This window comes from Trachemys scripta, chromosome 5 (genome assembly GCF_013100865.1).
Source record: "Trachemys scripta elegans isolate TJP31775 chromosome 5, CAS_Tse_1.0, whole genome shotgun sequence".
Lineage (NCBI taxonomy): Eukaryota > Metazoa > Chordata > Testudines > Emydidae > Trachemys > Trachemys scripta.
The window spans coordinates 13,064,300-13,083,518 of NC_048302.1; the positions used below are offsets into that span (position 1 = coordinate 13,064,300).

Below are 19,219 nucleotides of genomic sequence, written 5' to 3' on the forward strand. Positions count from 1 at the left end.
TCCATGCTTGTTGTAAGTGAAGTCCTTAGGCATGATTTACAGTATCCATATCTTTGCACTATAAAATGAATAGGCATGTATAACAGTTGAGAAGCTAACTGTTCCTGACTAACCCAGACAGCTCCATAGTACAAGATAAACACTGAAATAAGAGTAATCTTCAACACACTGATAAAAGCAAGTGAATTTAAATTTCTCATTGTTGCCTTTTCCCATTGCTGTTTTTCTCTTTGTTTTTAAAGAGACCAAAAAGCTTTTTCCCAGGTATGCTTTATTTCTTTTCTCAAAGTTGGAGTTGGTTGGTGAGATTGCAGAGCCATTAGCCATTATTTTTGAAAACTCATGGCGATCCGGGGAGGTCCCAGATGACTGGAAAAAGGCTAATGTAGTGCCCATCTTTAAAAAAGGGAAGAAGGAGGATCCGGGGAACTACAGGCCAGTCAGCCTCACCTCAGTCCCTGGAAAAATCATGGAGCAGGTCCTCAAGGAATCAATTATGAAACATTTAGAGGAGAGGAAAGTGATCAGGAACAGTCAGCATGGATTCACCAAGGGGAAGTCGTGCCTGACTAACCTAATTGCCTTCTATGATGAGATAACTGGCTCTGTGGATGAGGGGAAAGCAGTGGATGTTATTCCTTGACTTTAGCAAAGCTTTTGATACGGTCTCCCACAGTATTCTTGCCGCCAAGTTAAAGACATATGGGCTGGATGAATGGACTGTAAGGTGGATAGAAAGCTGGCTAGATCGTCGGGCTCAACGGGTAGTGATCAATGGCTCCATGTCTAGTTGGCAGCCGGTTTCAAGCGGAGTGCCCCAAGGGTCGGTCCTGGGGCCGGTTTTGTTTAATATCTTTATTAATGATCTGGAGGATGGTGTGGACTGCACTCTCAGCAAGTTTGCAGATGACACTAAACTAGGAGGCGTGGTAGATACACTAGAGGGTAGGGATCGGATACAGAGGGACCTAGACAAATTAGAAGATTGGGCCAAAAAAAACCTGATGAGGTTCAACAAGGACAAGTGCAGAGTCCTGCACTTAGGACGGAAGAATCCCATGCACTGCTACAGACTAGGGACCGAATGGCTAGGTAGCAGTTCTGCAGAAAAAGACATAGGGGTCACAGTGGACGAGAAGCTGGATATGAGTCAACAGTGTGCTCTTGTTGCCAAGAAGGCTAACGGCATTTTGGGCTGTATAAGTAGGGGCATTGCCAGCAGATCGAGGGACGTGATCATTCCCCTTTATTCGACATTGGTGAGGCCTCATCTGGAATACTGTGTCCAGTTTTGGGCCCCACACTACAAGAAGGATGTGGAAAAATTGGAAAGAGTCCAGCGGAGGGCAACAAAAATGATTAGGGGTCTGGAGCACATGACTTATGAGGAGAGGCGAAGTGGGCTGTAGTCCACGAAAGCTTATGCTCTAATAAATTTGTTAGTCTCTAAGGTGCCACAAGTACTCCTGTTCTTCTTTTTACGGATACAGACTAACACGGCTGTTACTCTGAAACTTGAGGGAACTGGGATTGTTTAGTCTCCAGAAGAGAAGAATGAGGGGGGATTTGATAGCAGCCTTCAACTACCTGAAGGGGGGTTCCAAAGAGGATGGAGCTCGGCTGTTCTCAGTGGTGGCAGACGACAGAACAAGGAGCAATGGTCTCAAGTTGCAGTGGGGGAGGTCCAGGTTGGATATCAGTAAAAACTATTTCACTAGGAGGGTGGTGAAACACTGGAATGCGTTACCTAGGGAGGTGGTGGAGTCTCCTTCCTTGGAGGTTTTTAAGGCCCGGCTTGACAAAGCCCTGGCTGGGATGATTTAGCTGGGAATTGGTCCTGCTTTGAGCAGGGGGTTGGACTAGATGACCTCGAGGTCCCTTCCAACTCTGATATTCTATGATTCTATGAAAATCAGCTCAGAAATTAGGATATTTTTTTTTCCTTTTTGATCAGGAACTCAGTCAAAATTAAGCAAATACTTTTCAGCTACTGGGCCTGATTTTCCTCTCAGCTACACTGATCTAAGTCAGATGAAACTTCCGTGACATGAAATGAGCAACACTGGTGTTAAAAAGGTGTGAGAGGAGAATCAGACCCGCTCTGGTTGTTACAAGGAGGGGGGAGAAAAATTGTTCTCGTTAACCACTCACGGTAAGACAAGAAGCAATGGGCTTAAAATGCAGCAAGAGAGGTTTAGGTTGGACATTAGGAATATAATCATAACTGTCAGGGTGGTTAAGCACTGGAATAAATTGCCTACGGAGGTTGTGGAATCTCCGCCATTGGAGGTTTGTAGGAGCAGGTTAGACAAACACCTGTCAGGGATGGTCTAGATCAGTGATTTTCAAACTTTTTTTCTGGGGACCCAGTTGAAGAAAATTGTTGGTGCCCACGATCAAACGGAGCTGGGGATGAGGGGCTTGGGGTGTGGGAGGGGCTCAGGGCTGGGGCAGAGGGTTGGGGTGCGGGGGTGAGGGCTGTGGGGTGGGGCTGGGAATGAGGGGTTCAGGGGCTCTGGACTGGGGGCAGGGGGTTGGGATGCGGGAGGGGGTCAGGGCTCTGGGCTGGGCGTGCAGGCTTGGGTGGGGCCGGGGATGAGGGGTTTGGGGTATAGGAGGGGCTCTGGGTTTGGGGAGGGGGCTCAGGGGCTGGGGCAGAGGGTTGGGGGTGCAGGCTCTGGGGTGGGACCAGGGATGAGGGATTTGGGGTGCAGGAAGGGGTTCCAGGTTTGGGGGGGCTCAGGGCTGGAGCAGTTTTGCCTTTTGAAATACTTTCTGGGCGAGATTCCTGGTGTCTGTAAATTGGCCTGGCTTCACTGACGCCAATGGAACTACACTGATTTACACCAGCGGAGGGTCTGGTTCATTGTTTGTCTTGAGTCAGAAATTAACTGCAGTACTGAGAGGCTTACAACTGTGCCTAGGATAAGAGTCAGGTTCTCACAATATTGCAGTCTCTCCAAAGCCAGTTCTATGGCCGTTTTTAAAAAATGTTTACTCTTGCAGTGATTTTATATTGGTACCTGGAACCTGTACCCTGGGATAAAACACATGTATGGAATGTTTTTTATCAAGACCTGCCTTTGGTAAACCAGTGCTTTGCTTTGATGAGTTAAATGTGGTCATCTTCCCATAATAGACAATTGGAGGTAAATATTCAGCTGCAGATCCAGTCGTTTCAATTGCACCAATCTCCTTCCTCTAAGGACAGCCTTACTAGGAGTAAACTAGATTTGTGCAAATACCTGAAAGAGCAAGCTCCTTGCCTAATCCTGTGTTAGATGGCACATGCCAGGAACCTATGTTGTTGTGCCGCATGCACATGGGCGCACACATACACCTACACAGAAGACATCAGCTGAACGATTATCTGTAGACTTTTGGGTCCAATCCTAGTGAAGTCACAAGGAGCATATACATTTAATCTTGTTAGTTTGGTGCACAAACACATGTTTCAGTCTCCGATTTTCCACAGAGCTTGCGTACATGACTTTGTGCAACATGAGCAGGTGGTCACCTGTACCAAAGCACCCACCACCGCTATTAGTTTAAACTCTCCTAAGATTCTATTACACTTAATCCACATTTTCAGCAACAAGTAGGTGTGGACACAATGCAAGGTTATCCCACACTTAAATGTGTAGTGCTTGTCTTTTGAGTTAGATTCACAGCTTCCTTGTTTACTCATGATGCTATTACAGGATTGTTGGTTGAATTGCTTTTAAAGTATTAATGGCTTAGAGGACTGGGCAGCACAATTCTTACAGCTCTTTGCTGAAGGATTCAAGGGAAGACATACTTCTATCTGTCAAACAATGGGCTTTCCCAAACCAGAAATGAAAACGGCATAGGTTTTGCTTCTACCAAAACTACAAAGAGATCCTTTAAATCCCCAAGTCTCTTTGTGTTATGAAGGGACACTTCAGGAATAAGAGAAGGCGACAGTATGAGTTACTTCGTAAATCCAGTTCTGTCAGCCTCCCACCCGACCACATTCAGTTTCCTTGTTTTCTTGGCAAGGGATGGAACAAAAGAGCTCTGTTTAAACACACCTACGGGGAAAATTTGATTTGTTCACCTCCTCCCTTTTAAATTTTCAGTTCAGCTCTTATTAATGAGATCCTGTCATAACAGCGGGATAAAACAGATCTCTTTCCTTCACTGAAGATCAAAGGTGCCCTTAAAACTGAAATAATGGTTTGTTCTTCGGGAATCTTTAGCAAATGGTTTGCAAAAAAATAGTGAAATGGTGTTATGGCTTAATTTTTCTTGTGGATACAAGGGATCATCATCCTGTTGGATCAGCGCCCATGTCTGCAATTAAGATACACAAGGAAAAATCTCTACAAGAAGCCAGTGGGCTTGGTAACAATCTTTGAATATGTTTATGTAAACAGAATTTATGCTCACTATGTTCATGTGTATCCATGTGTGTCAGCCTATCAGAGTATGTGTTGATGAGCATGTATTGGCATGAGGATGAGTGTGCCTGGATGTGAATGTGTGCTGTCATGTGTACATATGGCAGCATGGGTGGATAACTCAGTGTTCTTTCAAATTAATTGCCTGAAAAGCAGCAACAAACAGAGGCCTGAGGAGTGATATGTGCTGATTAACATTTATTTGCCAATGTCCATTTACATGGCTCTTACCCCAGACAAAGGAGCCGAACGACTGGGTGTTGCTAATATTTCGGATCCCTCTCTCTTTCTACCTAGGCGGGCTGAACTTGTGGGCCGACCGCACTCCTGGCATTCAACCAAATTCATAGAGAACCAACCCGATCCCAGCATGATGCAAATATCTCAGGGCACGATTGGCACTCCTTGGCATCAGTCCTACCATTCCAGGTAAGGGCCATGTGGTCTTGGCCATGTACTGTAAAACTCAGAGGAATACAGCAGAGTTGTTTTTTGTTTAGTGTGTCATTCCAAGAAAAGAAAACTCTCTACTCATCCATAGAAAGTATCCTTCCTCTCTGAGCAATAAAATCAGTCATCCCTGCCAAATTGCCTGTCTACTGCAACCTGCTTCGGTGCATTCGGACAGATCCTGCCAGTCCTTACCCAGTCTTTACACGAGCAAAACTCCCATTGACTTCAATGGTAATTTTATGTGTGTAAGGACATACAGTTCAGTGAAGTCAGTTGAAAGACACCCAGTGATTTCATTAGGCTTTGGGTCAAGCACTTGGTAATGACTGCAGTATTTGGCTACTATGATTATTATCATTATTTGTCTACATAGCTCCTGACGGCACTTTACATACACGTAGTAAGACCAGTTCACAAGGCTTCTGAGCTAAGGCCCTGAGCGAACAATGCACTCCAATGACCCCTAGAGCCTCACTTGACTTCAATGGGGCTCCGTGTTGGCCCTAATATATACAGGCAAGATTTTCAAAAGCACTCATCATCCACAGTTGGGGCTGGATTTTTACAAGCCCCCAGCTCCTACGTGGCATCCAAATGAAGCAGCCAGCTGCATTTTATTTAGGTGCCTATATGGGAACAGTTGGCGATGAACTCCCTTAAAAATCTGGCCTTGTATTCCCACCGTCTCGGTCGGGTCTGAGTCAAATCTCAGCATCGCACTGAGAGCTAGATACCAACTCTAGGTAGGGACCTACCAAGTCCTACTGTACTACTGTGATATAACAGCTCAAGACCTAGAGCTAGTCGTGAAAACTGGTTCCTAAACCGATTAAACATTGTGTTCCCTGCTCTACTCTGACTGGGCAACTCCTTTAAACCCATGTTAGGCGGAACACTTTTAAAAATGTGTTTAGCTATAATAGGATCTGAGAGAGACACTCCCCGGCCTTCAAGACCTCACAAACGTTCTCCACCCTGTTCCTTTCCCCAGCGAAGAAGAAAAAAAAAGTGGAATAAAAATTAGCAAATAAAAAATAAGAAAAGGACCCAGGCAGCATGGAAACATCGCCTGTCAGTGCAACAAGCTGCTTTCATGAGCAGTCACTATCGCCAAAGGTATTACATCACTGATGGTCCTCCCAGGGTGAGAAGTTCAGTGAGGGATTTCCTGATGTTGCCAACTGCTTTCTGCAGGGGTCAGAGTCATAATGATGTGTGTGTTTCCCTCCTAAGTCAGTGTGGTGGGTTACCAGTCCCAGAAGACTAGGCCTGGGATTTTAGTTCTGTTAAAAGAATATGGGATCAGACCCCTCCAGCCATTATTTAGGCTGCAAACTTGAATGAATGCCATGATCCCAGCCTCTTCGGGGTGGGGGTGGTTCTCTTTCCGACTGCGCTAAGAAGCTCCGGAAGACACTTGTCAGTAAGTGTCATGGGCAGTCTGGAGAGAGATGTCCACAATTCTACCCTCTTTGTTTCCCCTTGAAAGGCAGATGGGCTTCCGAAGGAGGGATTGTCCGCACAGCCTCTGTGCAAACCCTCTGGGCAACTTAAACACTGGCACTGCGAATGTCAGCCAAGAACCAGCTCCAAAGAGCCTGGGCGGTGGGGCAGGGGAAGACAAACTAGGAGTTACAGTAGAAATGCGGGTTCGCCTTCCACTCAAATCATCCTGTTAGTAGCCCATTCAGCTGACAGCGAGGGGCTTTGCATCACAGCTGCTGCATTTCTGACAGAGAAACTCCAGCCTGGATTCCCTGCTGCCAAGGATGATTTTTCCTCCAGGTGTTTTTAATGAGGAACGCCAGTGGCATCTAGTGGTCAGTTTGCCAGCTCCCCGTGTCGACTTCCCTGGGTGGATTGCCGGGGCCCTGGCTGAGAGTCTGGCTGTCGGGGTCTGAAACCCATAGTCCGCTGTTCATTAAAAAAAGAAAAAACTAAAATAAAATGTGAAAGTAGATCACCAGCTGACACCGGACATGAACAACGTGGCTGTCCTGAGGTTTCATTGACATTATTCCCCTCCATGTCCGTATATGTGTCTCTGCACCCCTTTCTGCGCTTATCTTATCCTTTGCTTTGCTTTGCAGGCAGAGTCCTTCTCGCTGCCTTTCCTTAAGGCTGTCCACCCATCTCTCTTTCTAGCTGTTCTTTGCACAGCTTAGCTTCTTCCGTCCAGCTGTGCCTGGGGAAGTTACAGTGCAAATGTGTTTTGAGAAGTACCAGGGATTCTTTAGTGACTAGAGATTAGCCTGGGGGCTGCTTCACCTTACAGCAGCTGCCTCAGAGGACCTGGTAATTTGCTGTTCAGAGCTACCGAGCATCCCCAACTCCCATAAGCTCCAGTGGCTGTTGTGGATGGTCAGCGCCTCCAATCTCATCGGACGTGCACACAGACAGGCACGTGCGTGGAGCAAGCAAGATGAACGGCCTGTGCAGGAACTGGGCCTGCCGTTCCAGGAAATACAGCTATTTCTAAGCTGAGTGTGTGACTACTAACCACCCCGAGTGGCTACCGTGTGACTGTTTTCTGCACACTACCAAAGCCCAGCCGCTGGGCAGCCCATCAGCTAGTGCTTCCCAGCTCAGATCCTTGCTCCCAGAGTGCCTGGGAGTGCGAGGGGGGAGCCTGTTAAGCTCCTTGTGTAGGGGAATGAGGGTATCTGTGTCCAGAGGGAGAGCTGCATAGGACAGAGGGAGAGGAAAAATAGTACCTCAAATTACCCTCTTCAGCCCCAGAAACACCTGATGGAGTGAAACAGGGGTTGTGAGCCCAGAAAGTCCCTCCCAACAATTTAAAACCTCCACACCTTCCCCCTTAATGTGAACAAACCCATTCTGAAACATACGTATGTCTGGAACAAGAGCACCTCCCTCCCTCCCAGTAACTACTTGAATAGTCTTCTTTATGGACAGACAGACTTCCAGTGACCACATCAGAGGTTCCTCCACCGACTTATATCTGACCTAGCTAATGCTCTGCAGATCCCTTAACGGGGAACGCCCTTGCCTGCTAAACTACATCCGCGGTGGGGCTGTAAAGACTTCCTGGGGTCTTATCAAAACACTACTGTAATTTCCTTCCCACACAGACATCCACACATACATGCCCCCCGTCTCCCTTCTGTCTTGTCTGTTTAGTTTTCTCACAGCAAACAAAATTTCTCTGCTACAGTTGAGTTTCCAGGAAGACTGCCAGGGTGTAGCCTTCAACTCCATAAAAAGAAAAAAAATGGAAAAAAAAGGGAGAGATTCAATTCCTCCCCCAAGCAGCCACTCCTACTCCCTTGCTCTTTCCCTCTCTGGCATCTGCATTTATTTTTATTTTTTAAATGCTTTGGATGGGTTTGATGGGTGCGGCAGATCTTCCCTGGCTCCAAAGCTTGCACAGTGCTTCCGCCTTTATTCCCCCCCCCCCCGCCGCCGCCCCCCCAGTGATAAATAGGAGACATGTGTTGCAATGTCAAGCAATTTCTCTTAGTAAACCAAGATGACTGCAGACAGCGAACAGAGTCAGGCCCAAATATGGGTTTTCGTCTGTTCTTCTAAAAACTAAACATCTTGCCTCTGAGCTCGTTTATAAGCCAAAGCATGCCTCTCTTGCTAACAGTCTATTTTTCCCTTCTCTCTCTCTCTCTCCTCTAGTTCCTCCACGAGTGATCTCTCTGGCTATGACCATGGCTATCTGAGGAGAAGCCCTGACCAGTACAGCTCGTGGGGTAGTATGGAAACCTTGGACCATACCCCTTCTGGATATCCCCCTGGCCACCTTTCACCAGCCAAGTCCACCAACAGCATCGACCAGCTTGCCCAACTCCACAGCAAGAGGGACTCCGCCTACAGCTCCTTCTCCACCAACTCCAGCATCCCCGAGTGCCCGGCGCCTTCCTTCTGCAAGGAGCGCTCCTTCTCCATGGACAACGTGCACTCCCGAGGCAGCCCGCAGGAGGGGATGAGGCAGGCTGACATCAGGTACGTCAAGACGGTCTACGACGCCCAGCGAGGGGTCTCTGAGGAGTACGAAGTGAACTCCTCCACGCTGCGTCCAAGCGGTGAAGGGCGGACGCAGGCAGAAGGCCGCGGCTACAGCAGGCTGCCTGGTCACAGCCGGTACAGTGGAGTCCCCTTCTGGGGACAGCAAAGGAGGAGCTCCTCCGACAGTGAGGGTCAGCACCCGAAGGGGCCCCCCATGCCACCAACTCGCAGTGACAGCTATGCGGCAATAAGGCACCACGAGAGGCCCAGCTCCTGGTCCAGCCTTGATCAAAACAAGCCGTGTCGAGCTCAGCCGAAAGGGGCCTGGCCTCCGTCTTCTGGCACTGTCTCCCTGGGGCAGGGACAGCTGCTGAAACCCATGTTTGTGGAAGGGCAGCTGCACACCGTGGTGGAGAAAAGCCCTGAGAGCAGCCCCAAAGTGACACCGAAGCAGAGCTATTCCCAGGCAGCACAACCAGGACAGCCTTTGCTTCCTACCGGCGTCTACCCTGTACCTTCCCCCGAGCCACACTTTGCCCAGGTGCCCCAGCCTTCGGCAAGCAATAATGGGATGCTCTATCCAGCTCTGGCCAAAGAGAGTGGATACGCGCCACCTCTTCCAGCCTCGTATGAGAAGGCCCCGGTCTGCAGCCATTCTGGCGTCGATGAGAATGGAAACCAAAGCTTTACAAACAGATCGGCCGTCTTTTATCGGCCAGACTACGGGCCACCAGCTGCTGAGAGAAAGCAGGAAGCAAAATTCGCTCAGTACAAACCTCACGGTACATCGGGCCCTGATGTCCATTCGACCCCTTCCCAAAAGGACAAGTCAGGTTCCCTTTATGTGACGTCGCATGGCATCCGAGAGAGCCCAAGCAACACCTCACACTCCAACCACAATTCACAGCCTCTGCAGGCCCGCTCGAGGGATGCCAGTGAAAGCAAAGCTCTCTATCAGCCCGAGGAGTACTGGGCGGCTGAGTTGCAGGAGGACAAAAATGCTAATCTACAGAAAAGTGAGAGAGACCCCGCCAGCCAGAATCAGTGGTGTTACAGTAAGGCCATGCAGCTTGGCTTTTCACCCTTGCCGAACAGCCTAGAGAGCACCAGGAGGCAACATAGTTTGGAGCTAAAGGAGAGGCAACAATGCGAGGGCTGTTCTGACGCCAAACGGTCTTTCACAAATCGCAATAATAAAGCAGAGAAGGATCAGAGAGGGCCAGGGTGTGGGCCATGGAACGATTTGGACAGACAAGCCTTCACACGGCATGAGGACGACGTCGCCAGCATGGCCCCATTCCACAATGCAGAGCCAAAGTACGAGGCGCCCTCTTCTCTGCTGCAGCCAAAGGCCTCCGATTTCAGCAGGAGCCGGCTAAGCTCCAGCAGCACCCAAAGCCTCCAGCCCGGGAAACTGGAATCCAGCAAGCCCCACTGTTCTGTGCTGGAGAAGGTCAGCAAGATCGAGCAACGTGAGCAAGGCAGTCAAAGGCCCCAGAGCATGGGGGTGCCCAGCTTTGGACATAATTATGGGCCAAATAGGCCAAGCCAATCATCCGGCCCTAGGTGCTCTCTTAACAGCACAGAGGACGTACGAAACAAGTCAAACTCCCAAGAGCATGGCCAGCCAGCCAGCGAACAGTGCAGGCGACCCAGCACAACTGGCTCTGAGATGCCGCCGGGTGTGCAGCCGGTGAGCAGGAATGGGAGCGCGAAGCCTGAGGAGGTTGATTGGCATCCGGTGGAGCAGCAGATGGCAGGGGCAGCAAATCAGGCACAGCAGAGCGAGTACTACGGTCTGACAAGGAGCAAAAGCACGTTCCAGCTGATGTGCGAGCCAGAGAAGGAAATCCTGTGGCAGGATAACGTCCAAGACGCTCCTGGAACACAGCTGGACACCTCCTTCAGCAGAAACTACAGAAACAGCATTAAAGATGCTCAGTCCAAGGTCCTACGAGCCACATCGTTCAGGCGCAAAGACCTCGACATCAGCCCATCCTTTGGGAGCAAACCCAAGAGGAGTGCACAGAGACCGGCCTCGGCCCATGTTGGGATGAGGAGCACCACAGCATCCCCTCACATCCCCAAGGAGAGGCACAGTGTCACTCCTACGCAGAACAATGTCCCTTTCCTGGATTACCTTGAGAAGGAGAGCCACGCTGGGCTGCCACAGCACATGTCCCGCATCGGGGGCAGGAAGCGGCTGACGGCCGAGCAGAAGAAGAGGTCCTACTCCGAGCCAGAGAAAATAAACGAAGTGGGTGTCTCAGACCGTGAGCCCTCGCCCTTCTCCTCCCAGAAGAAAGGCCTCCATTTCATCTTCCCAGAGAACACGGTGGCTGACCGGCGCAAGATCTTTGAGCGAGAGAACAAAGCGCGCTCCACCGTCAATCTCTCCAAGCCAGAGCTGAAGCAGCTGCAGCAGAACGCACTCGCGGACTACATCGAACGCAAAACTGGGAAGCGGCCTTCTCACGATGCTGGGGTCCTGAGAGAGCGCTCACAAAGCTCCTACCTGCAAGCCAGCGGCCTAGACAGCCAGAGCCTCTCCTCTGCCTCCAGCATGAATTCGCTTCAAGATCAGAAGCTTTACCACCGGAGAGTGTCACTAGAGCAGGTGTCTAGAACAGGCCGGGTCTCCTCTACCCTTCCCCCTGGGCTGACGGGCTGCTTTGATCTCAATGGGTTTGAACAAAAGAAAGGGCACCAGGATGGCGGCAGCAATTCCTCTGCAAGCCAGTTTAAAATGGACAGACGCCGAGATTGCAGAGCCAAACCGGAGCTGCCGAAAAGCACTCAGGCAGGTCAGCGTGGCTCACGCGACCAGCTCCTCTACAGGATGGAGGAGCGGGTCTTTGAAAAGGCCTCATTGCCCGGGAGATCTGGGAAATCAGTGTCTGCAGAAGACTTGCTCGATAGATCTGATAACCAGTCAGTCACGGTGCATGTGCGCTCCAGGTCGTCTCCCACAGCTGACAAGAAACACCGGGTAAGTCCATTGTCCAGCTGATATTCACAGGCTGGGGGTGTTATGATGCTAGCCTGATATTCAGTTATCCGTACTCACAATGCGGTTAATTGTGCCCTGCAATATGGACCATATGGTCTGTTTAAATTAGCCTGGGGCAGTTTGAAATGCCGGCTAGCTGGGTAGCACAGCCTTCCTGTCTTTCTCTTCCCCTGTTTTCTTAACGCTAGGCAGATTTGCTTGGGGAAAGGATGTTGGTGTAAATGCTTTTAAGAGTACATCTGCTCCTGCTGCTTATTCCTCGTCTGAAAGCCTAGGTCTAGAGACTTCTGCAGCTCAGAAGCACGGAGCACAACTCTGAAAAGGGGTGTGCAAAGGGGTCCTTAAGTCATCTTTCTGCTCCCCCAAGCCTAGAGCTGCAATGCAGCGGGCCATTTCCCTGGCATAAATTAGAGCAGGTTAGGGGCACTAATGACCCCCAAAGGCCACTACAACAGCTGGGGTGCAGGAAAGCCCAGGCATGCGCCCCTTTCCCCCAGCCATGCCCTCTCTGCTGCCTGCAGGAAGGGGTATACCTTAGGAGCCATTAAATTACCTCTTCAACCCTGGAGGATCCCCCTACAGTCCAACTGCGGAGGAGAAACTGGGCCAATATTTTCCACATCCAATTGGTTGTTGTGAAAATCGTGATGATGTCACAAATGGGTGGGAGGGTTGAGTGACTGTTGGCAGCAAAAGAATTTCAAAGAAAGCAAGATCCCAGGCCAGCTCCTCAGCTGGTGTACATCGGTATAGCTCCATTGACACCACGGCCATGAGCGGAGCTGGGCTGATTTGTCCCACCGTTTTCATATAGGGTCCCTTCGTTGGAAAGAGAGAGAGAGGGTGAGGGAGATGGAGCGAAAACACAACATGAAAGCTCTATAGGCAGAATTCTTTCTAAAAATGTTTCCTGGCTGCCCACGTAGGCCCAGGTTTTAGGGATAGCTCCACTCAACAAGAGCATCTGCATCTGGAACCGCTGCCACTGTAAAAAAAAAATTATCCAGTTGTGATATTCTAGTATTTAGTAGAATAAATTAAATAAGGATTGAAGCTAGCAGATGGAGTGCTCTGCTGAGTGAGAGCCTCTCTGAAATGCACCAAGAATGGGAGTCTGCCCTTCCTAAACCCATCATAGACTTCACTTTAAATCTCCCACCTTGAAATGTGTCAGTCCTTTTGCTGCTTTTTAAATGGAAAGCATAAAAACCAGCACCTAAATATCAAATGGCTAGAACACCTTACCTAGGTAGTGCTCCCCCCCCCCCCCCATCGTTTTTCCCCCCACTCTGGAGAATGGACCTATCTACATAACATTACTACAACTGCTGTCAATTGTGAAACATTTCATATTCAACAAGAGGACATATCCTTAAGAAAGAGTTATTGTGAAAGCCAAGAAGCAAAGCCCATTCTGACTCCTGGTGCATTTCAGAGCAGGAACAAAAATAAACAGGATTCCAGATGAGAAAGTACAGACAGATGATATTTTTTTCCCAACCACTAAAAGGTACTTTACGATGGCAGTCTGGAAACCAGTTGTTCCGAGCTCCTGTTTACCAAGCCTGTTGTCTCGGTCAGGGGCACAAATTGTGAGCATCGTGAGACCTTTTATTATTATTTTTCCTGTTGGCTTGTTTTTGCTTTTTTCCCCATGCATGCATTAGTGAGATTGAAGGTGCCAAATGGTGTAAGCTGAGGAACTGATGCTGGGAAGAAGAGAAACAACTGTGCAGATACTCTAATAGACCCCAGTTCAGGAAATCACTTAAGCATGTGCTTAAATCCAGCAGTAAGGGTAACACTTTCAAAAGTGTCCTCAATGATTTAGGACCCAAAGTCCTACTTTTCAAAAGTGCTTTAGGCTTTTGACTTTTGAAAATAGGATTTAGGCTCCTAAAGCAATTAGACACTATTGAAAATTTTACTCTTAGGGCTGGTCCACATTAACCCCCCACTTCTAACTAAGATACGCAACTTCAGCTACGTGAATAACGTAGCTGAAGTCGGAAGTATCTTAGTTCGAACTTACCGCGGGTCCACACGCGGCAGGCATGCCCCCCCGTCGACTCCGCGTACACCTCTCGCGGAGCAGGAGTACCGGCGTCGATGGCGAGCACTTCCGGGATCGATCCGGGATCGATTTATCGCGTTTAGAGAAGATGCGATAAATCGATCCCAGAAGATCGATTGCTTACCGCCGGACCCGGAGGTAAGTATAGACGTACCCTTAGACCCTGATTCAGGACAGCATCTTTATGTTTAACTTCGAGCACATACTTAAAAATCCACTGGGACTTAAGTTAAGTGTCTGCTTTCATGAACAGGGATGTTGTTTGGAATTGGAGCTAGAGCCCACAGTACAGAACCAAAAATGTAAAAGTGTGTGTGAGAAGGGGAACACACAATTTTTTTTTTTTTTAACTAGCTCAGCTCCTCTGTGGAAAACATTCATTCCCATTTTATAAGCAGACTTCTTTGGCTCATTGTATTCTATTCAGCGCTTCGCTTATGGTATATGCTGTTCTCTTCATGCTGAATGTGAACTCCAGCACAGTGTCGCTGTAGGAATTTGTTTCAAGATGTGAGGAAATGGATAGCTGTGTGGAATTATTAGCCATCTGTCTGCAGAGCACAGTCTCTGTCTTCCTCTCTTTCTCTGCTCGCCTATCTTTCAGCTTCTAAATCAAGATCAGCCCGAACCCTCCCCCTCCCATGCTCAACAATGGAAAGAGAACAAACAAAACCAGGGGGAAATTGAAATGAAGGGCCCTAAATTGAAAACCTCATCAGAAAAGTTAGGGAGGAGAGGTTGAGCTCTTGAAATGAATGCTCGGCATTTACTGTCCTGTTGGGTAATCCTATGGGGGAAGCAATCCGAACCAGATTTCCAAAAGAACTCAGGGTCAGATTTTTCAGTGTTCAACACTGGATTTGCAAATGTGCACAGCACCCAGCAGTTCCCATGGAGACAAGTGACTAGCCTTTCAAAAGAGCCAAGCAGCCAACCTGCTGAGGTCCTTTGAAATCCAGCCATTTATTTTGGTGTCCAAATGGGAGGCTTGGAAGATCTGGCTGTGGGTGCATGGTCAGAAATGGACTCCGAAAGGACGGAGAGACTCATGACAGTGGAGCAGTGGTGGTGAGCCGGCTAGGCTTGGGTGGAGCTCTGGTGAGGAAGAGCTACGTGATGGCTTGGTGTCCTAGGAAAAAGGATTTTGCTGCTACACGGCACCATTACCCTGGCCAGCTGAGCACCACTGCAGTACTGACAATTAGCTTCCACTTAGGAAGTCACAGGCCTCATCCGGTTCCCATTTAAGCCACCTGGGGCAAAACTTCCATTGATTGTAATGGGAGCAAGATCTGTGCTGTGCTTGCACGGGCAGTCCTGCCAATCAGAGGAAGGGCATGATAGGAAAATGGCAGCCTCAGAATCACAGTATGGTTGAAGGCTCTTTCAGTCTCTGGGCAATATTCAACTCTGGCTTCCACTGAGGTAAGTCAGGCCACAGAGCCACTGGCCACAGAAAACCACCACAATCTCCCCTTCCTTGGGTGACCAGCAGGTGGCCAGGGCAGCAGGAAAGGGAGCGGTGTTGGCCGGGGAAGTGAGGGTAATGGCTGATTCATGGCATCTCCACAGCAGCCTTCACCGGAGGGCACCTCTGAAGGGAACGTAGGCCCCCATCCTTCTGTGGAACCTCGTAGGGAGGGTGGTGGTAGAAATGCTGCTGAGCAGGCCTCCGTGTGTTAGCTAGGGTGAATCCATTTGGTTTAGCTAGCACCTCAGAAGTTCCCTGGTGGCGTAGTTTTACTCTAACCACTAGACCACACTCCCATTCTTGACTTCCCAGTGTAAATGACATACCGAGTGCTCTGGTGATAAGAAGCTTCAGCCGTTTTCAACTTGCTGCTCACTCTGCTCCTTATTGCGTTCCAGGACTTGCTGAGAGGGGAAAGTAATGAATTTGGCCACTTGGTGAAAAATCCTTCTTACATGGCTGGCGCAGGAGACAGGTAGGTTTATATTTGTCTCTTCTCCAGCTGCTGGTGCTAACCCCTTTGTTGTTGGCAGCAACTGTAGTATGTCCTCGATTTAAATGAATGGGATATTAGGAGCTGGACAAACCATATGCTTTGGGTGCACTGGGAGACCTCATTTTGGTTGTCTTATGTGGCACACCTGGGAGAGTTAGAGGGGCAAAGCTGCTGTCAGCATAGAAATTAGTTAAAGGTAAAACCCTTCTCTCAGGTCTCCTCTCCCCGATGCACATTTCTGTAGCATGGTCTGTCCTCGTTTAGTATGCAGAAGTCCCATTAACTTAAAAATAACACTTCTCTCTGACAGTGTTTGACCTGCTATTGTTAAATGTCACGTCTTAAGTTCCTGGGTCTCTGTAAATCTCTACAACCACAACTGAGAGAAACTGGAGGAAAATTACCCTAATGTCCCTGTGTGTTTATTTGGCCCTGATCTAGCAGGGTACCTAATCTTAGCACATGAACATTCCCATTGCTATAGGTGGGCAGGTGGTTAGGTACCTTGCTGGACTGGGAGCTTTGCCGTGAGGCAGTTTCCTTGTTTTCCATGTACAGTCAGGGTCTTTCTCTCAGTATCGGGGGAGGGACACATTTAAATTTGATTGTAAAGCCCACAAAATAGGTAGGGGGTGCAGGGGCATGCATAGTACTGGCACTGCTAAGTAACAGGGTTTTTGATACAGACCAGATTTCATGTTGATCTGTTCTATGTATTTGTTTCTATTTAAATATTAAGAAGACTCCTATACAAAGCTCTAGACACACGTGATCACAACAAAACCCAGGCAGTATTAAGATAATTATTCAAAAAGGAATTCTGCTCTCCGGCCACCTACAAAAAAAAATACTTTCCACCCTTTCATCATGTAGGGAATCACACCCCCAGCCATCTCCCAAATCACCATCGAACGGCATCGGGGCAACAATGCAGTGAGTGCTGGAAATGCAGTCCAGGTGGACAAGACAGGGCAAATCAGAGAGAGGATATTGGATTAGATGGCTCTGATCCAGTCTCACAACTCCTGTGCCCCTTAGAGATTTGTAGTGTAAACCACAGAAGAGAATTTTGCCCTACGTCACCACCATTTTTGAATATTTAAAAACATGCAGTTTTCCTACAGGGCTTGAACAATGTTTGCAGTGCTCATTAGAGAATGACACAGCTGGCTCTTATTCTTAAACTCTTCCTGCCCTCTCCATTTTTTTTTTACCTTCAGTGTTTCATAATTCTTCACTATATTATAACTTCCATTGTTTCCTTCTCTTTTCCAAGCAGCGTTCTAAGTAACTGGATTTAACACCAGGTCTGAAAGTTAGCCAAGAGGGGCAGGAAATGGGTTATTATGTTATGTATTTTCCTGCCAAGAGCAGCATTCCTGGATTATTATTACTATCTTCACATCTTTGTGATGTTCCTACTGCATCCGCAACGCGTGTTATATTAGCATATTTTCCAGTGGAATGTAAAGTGCCCTGCACTTAATGGTCAGGCTTCTTTGGATAGATAAAACATGGCTGTAGGGACCAAATATGCCCCTGAAACTCCTCTGACTCTGGGAAGTTACGGGCCCACTCACCCCAGCCCTGCACTGGGCCCATGTCACGTTGTGTACCTGGGTTTTGTGTGCGTGCCATTCATGTGCTTAAAAAAAACATAGATGGATCACTACTCAGTGGTGACACTTTTTTGCTCATGTGTTGCCTGGAGACTCCACAAAGGATCCTCTGTGGGTGGTTTTGTCTCCTCAACCCCACTGTGACATGTAGGCTGACCAGATAGCAAGTGTGAAAAATTGGGGCACTTTTTGGGGGGAGGGAGAGGGAGGAGGGACATAGTTGCGTATATAGGACAAAGCCCCTAATATCGGGACAGTCCAGATCATATTGGGACCTCTGGTCACCCTGGTAACCTGCTAACGCAGACATGAGCAGTGTCAGCTGTGGGTGTTAATATCAGAACCAAATGTTTTGAGTCTGACCCTACACCACTAAAGTGAGTGGGAGTTTTGCCTATGACTTCAGTGGGAACAGGCCTGGACCCTTCCCAGATTTAAAAAGCCCAGTTAGGCCAGATTTTGATTCCCTTACTCACATCAGTGAAGTCACATGAGGAGGACCCTGAAGTCAATAGGACTACTTGCGCCAGTCACTGCGCCCCAATGTGAGTAAGAGGGTCACAGTCTGGCCCATATAGAACAGTTCAGGCACATTAGAATACAATATAGTGTGATACATTCTGTGCTGCGCCTCCTGAGAGAACAGCCTGAGAGGGGAGGAAAGGTAGCTGTAAGCCACCTTTGTGCCACCCAGATTGTATCTGCCAGGGACCAATGTGACCCCTGGTAATAATAATAATAATTAATGGAGATATCCCATCTCCTAGAACTGGAAGGGACCTTGAAAGGTCACTGAGTCCAGCCCCCTGCCTTCACTAGCAGGACCAAGTACTAATTTTGCCCCAGATCCCCAAGTGGCCCCCTCAAGAATTGAACTCATAACCCTGGGTTTAGCAGGCCAATGCGCAAACCACTGAGCTATCCCTCCCCCCTGGTGTAAATTAGAGCAGCCCCAATGGCTGCGCTACCTTATGACAGTCTCCCTGTGGCTGCCAATGGACTGTTCTGCAGCCCAGAATAGCTAAAGCTCTGAGTGCTATAGCTTCTCCCCCTCACATCCTCAATACCTCTCCCAGCTTTGCCCCCAGTGCACCCCTGATGCCGAGGTTCTCAGTTACACCAATGTAAATCCAGAGTAACCCCAAGGCTTTGATAGAGTTATTGCTGATATACACCAGCATAACCTAAACCACCTTTTGGCCCCAAATCTCATACAGCACATGTAGCAGATCATTTCAATAGTGCAGTCTTTAAACTATATACAAATATAATGGCAATGCTATAGGATTTTTTTTCTACAGCCTAATGCATGCTTGGAATATCTTGTATGTATTATTAATTGTTATCATTCATTTTGTTTTCCAGCTAAATAACTGCTCAGGTTTTATATGATGAGTTTTATCTGATGTTCTAAGTGGGGCTTTCACTTATAAGACTAGTGCTGTATTTCTGATTCATTTGAGAACATCCTTAAAAGTGGTGTGAACAATTTAGTCTGTTGTCCATTCAGATTGGTAGCTCACTGGGGCAAAGTACTTGTCTTTGTATTGTCTGCAAAGTGCCTGGAACCCATTTGGCACTATGTAAAAAAAAAACCACACAACACCCCAACCCTACATTAAAAGAACATTGATGTTGCAAAGTCGAGCACTCGAAAGTTAGGGAATGTCAGAATTAAGTTTGCCTCTGCAAGCTTACTT

The 19,219-nt window shown here is 48.3% G+C and overlaps 1 protein-coding gene across 10 annotated transcripts in view; it reads left to right on the plus strand.

Annotated features, from left to right (window-relative positions):
- Nucleotides 1-19,219, plus strand: part of SHROOM3 (shroom family member 3) — a 185,162-nt gene that overhangs the window by 126,747 nt on the left and 39,196 nt on the right. For all 10 annotated transcript variants that reach the window (XR_004645988.1, XM_034772746.1, XM_034772740.1 and 7 more), the window contains 3 exons: nt 4,719-4,850; nt 8,520-11,838; nt 15,803-15,879. Coding sequence is in view for 9 of the 10 variants with exons in the window: in XM_034772740.1 (XP_034628631.1) it covers nt 4,719-4,850; nt 8,520-11,838; nt 15,803-15,879 (3,528 nt within the window). In the remaining variant the exon portion in view is untranslated. The remainder of the gene's footprint in view (nt 1-4,718; nt 4,851-8,519; nt 11,839-15,802; nt 15,880-19,219) is intronic.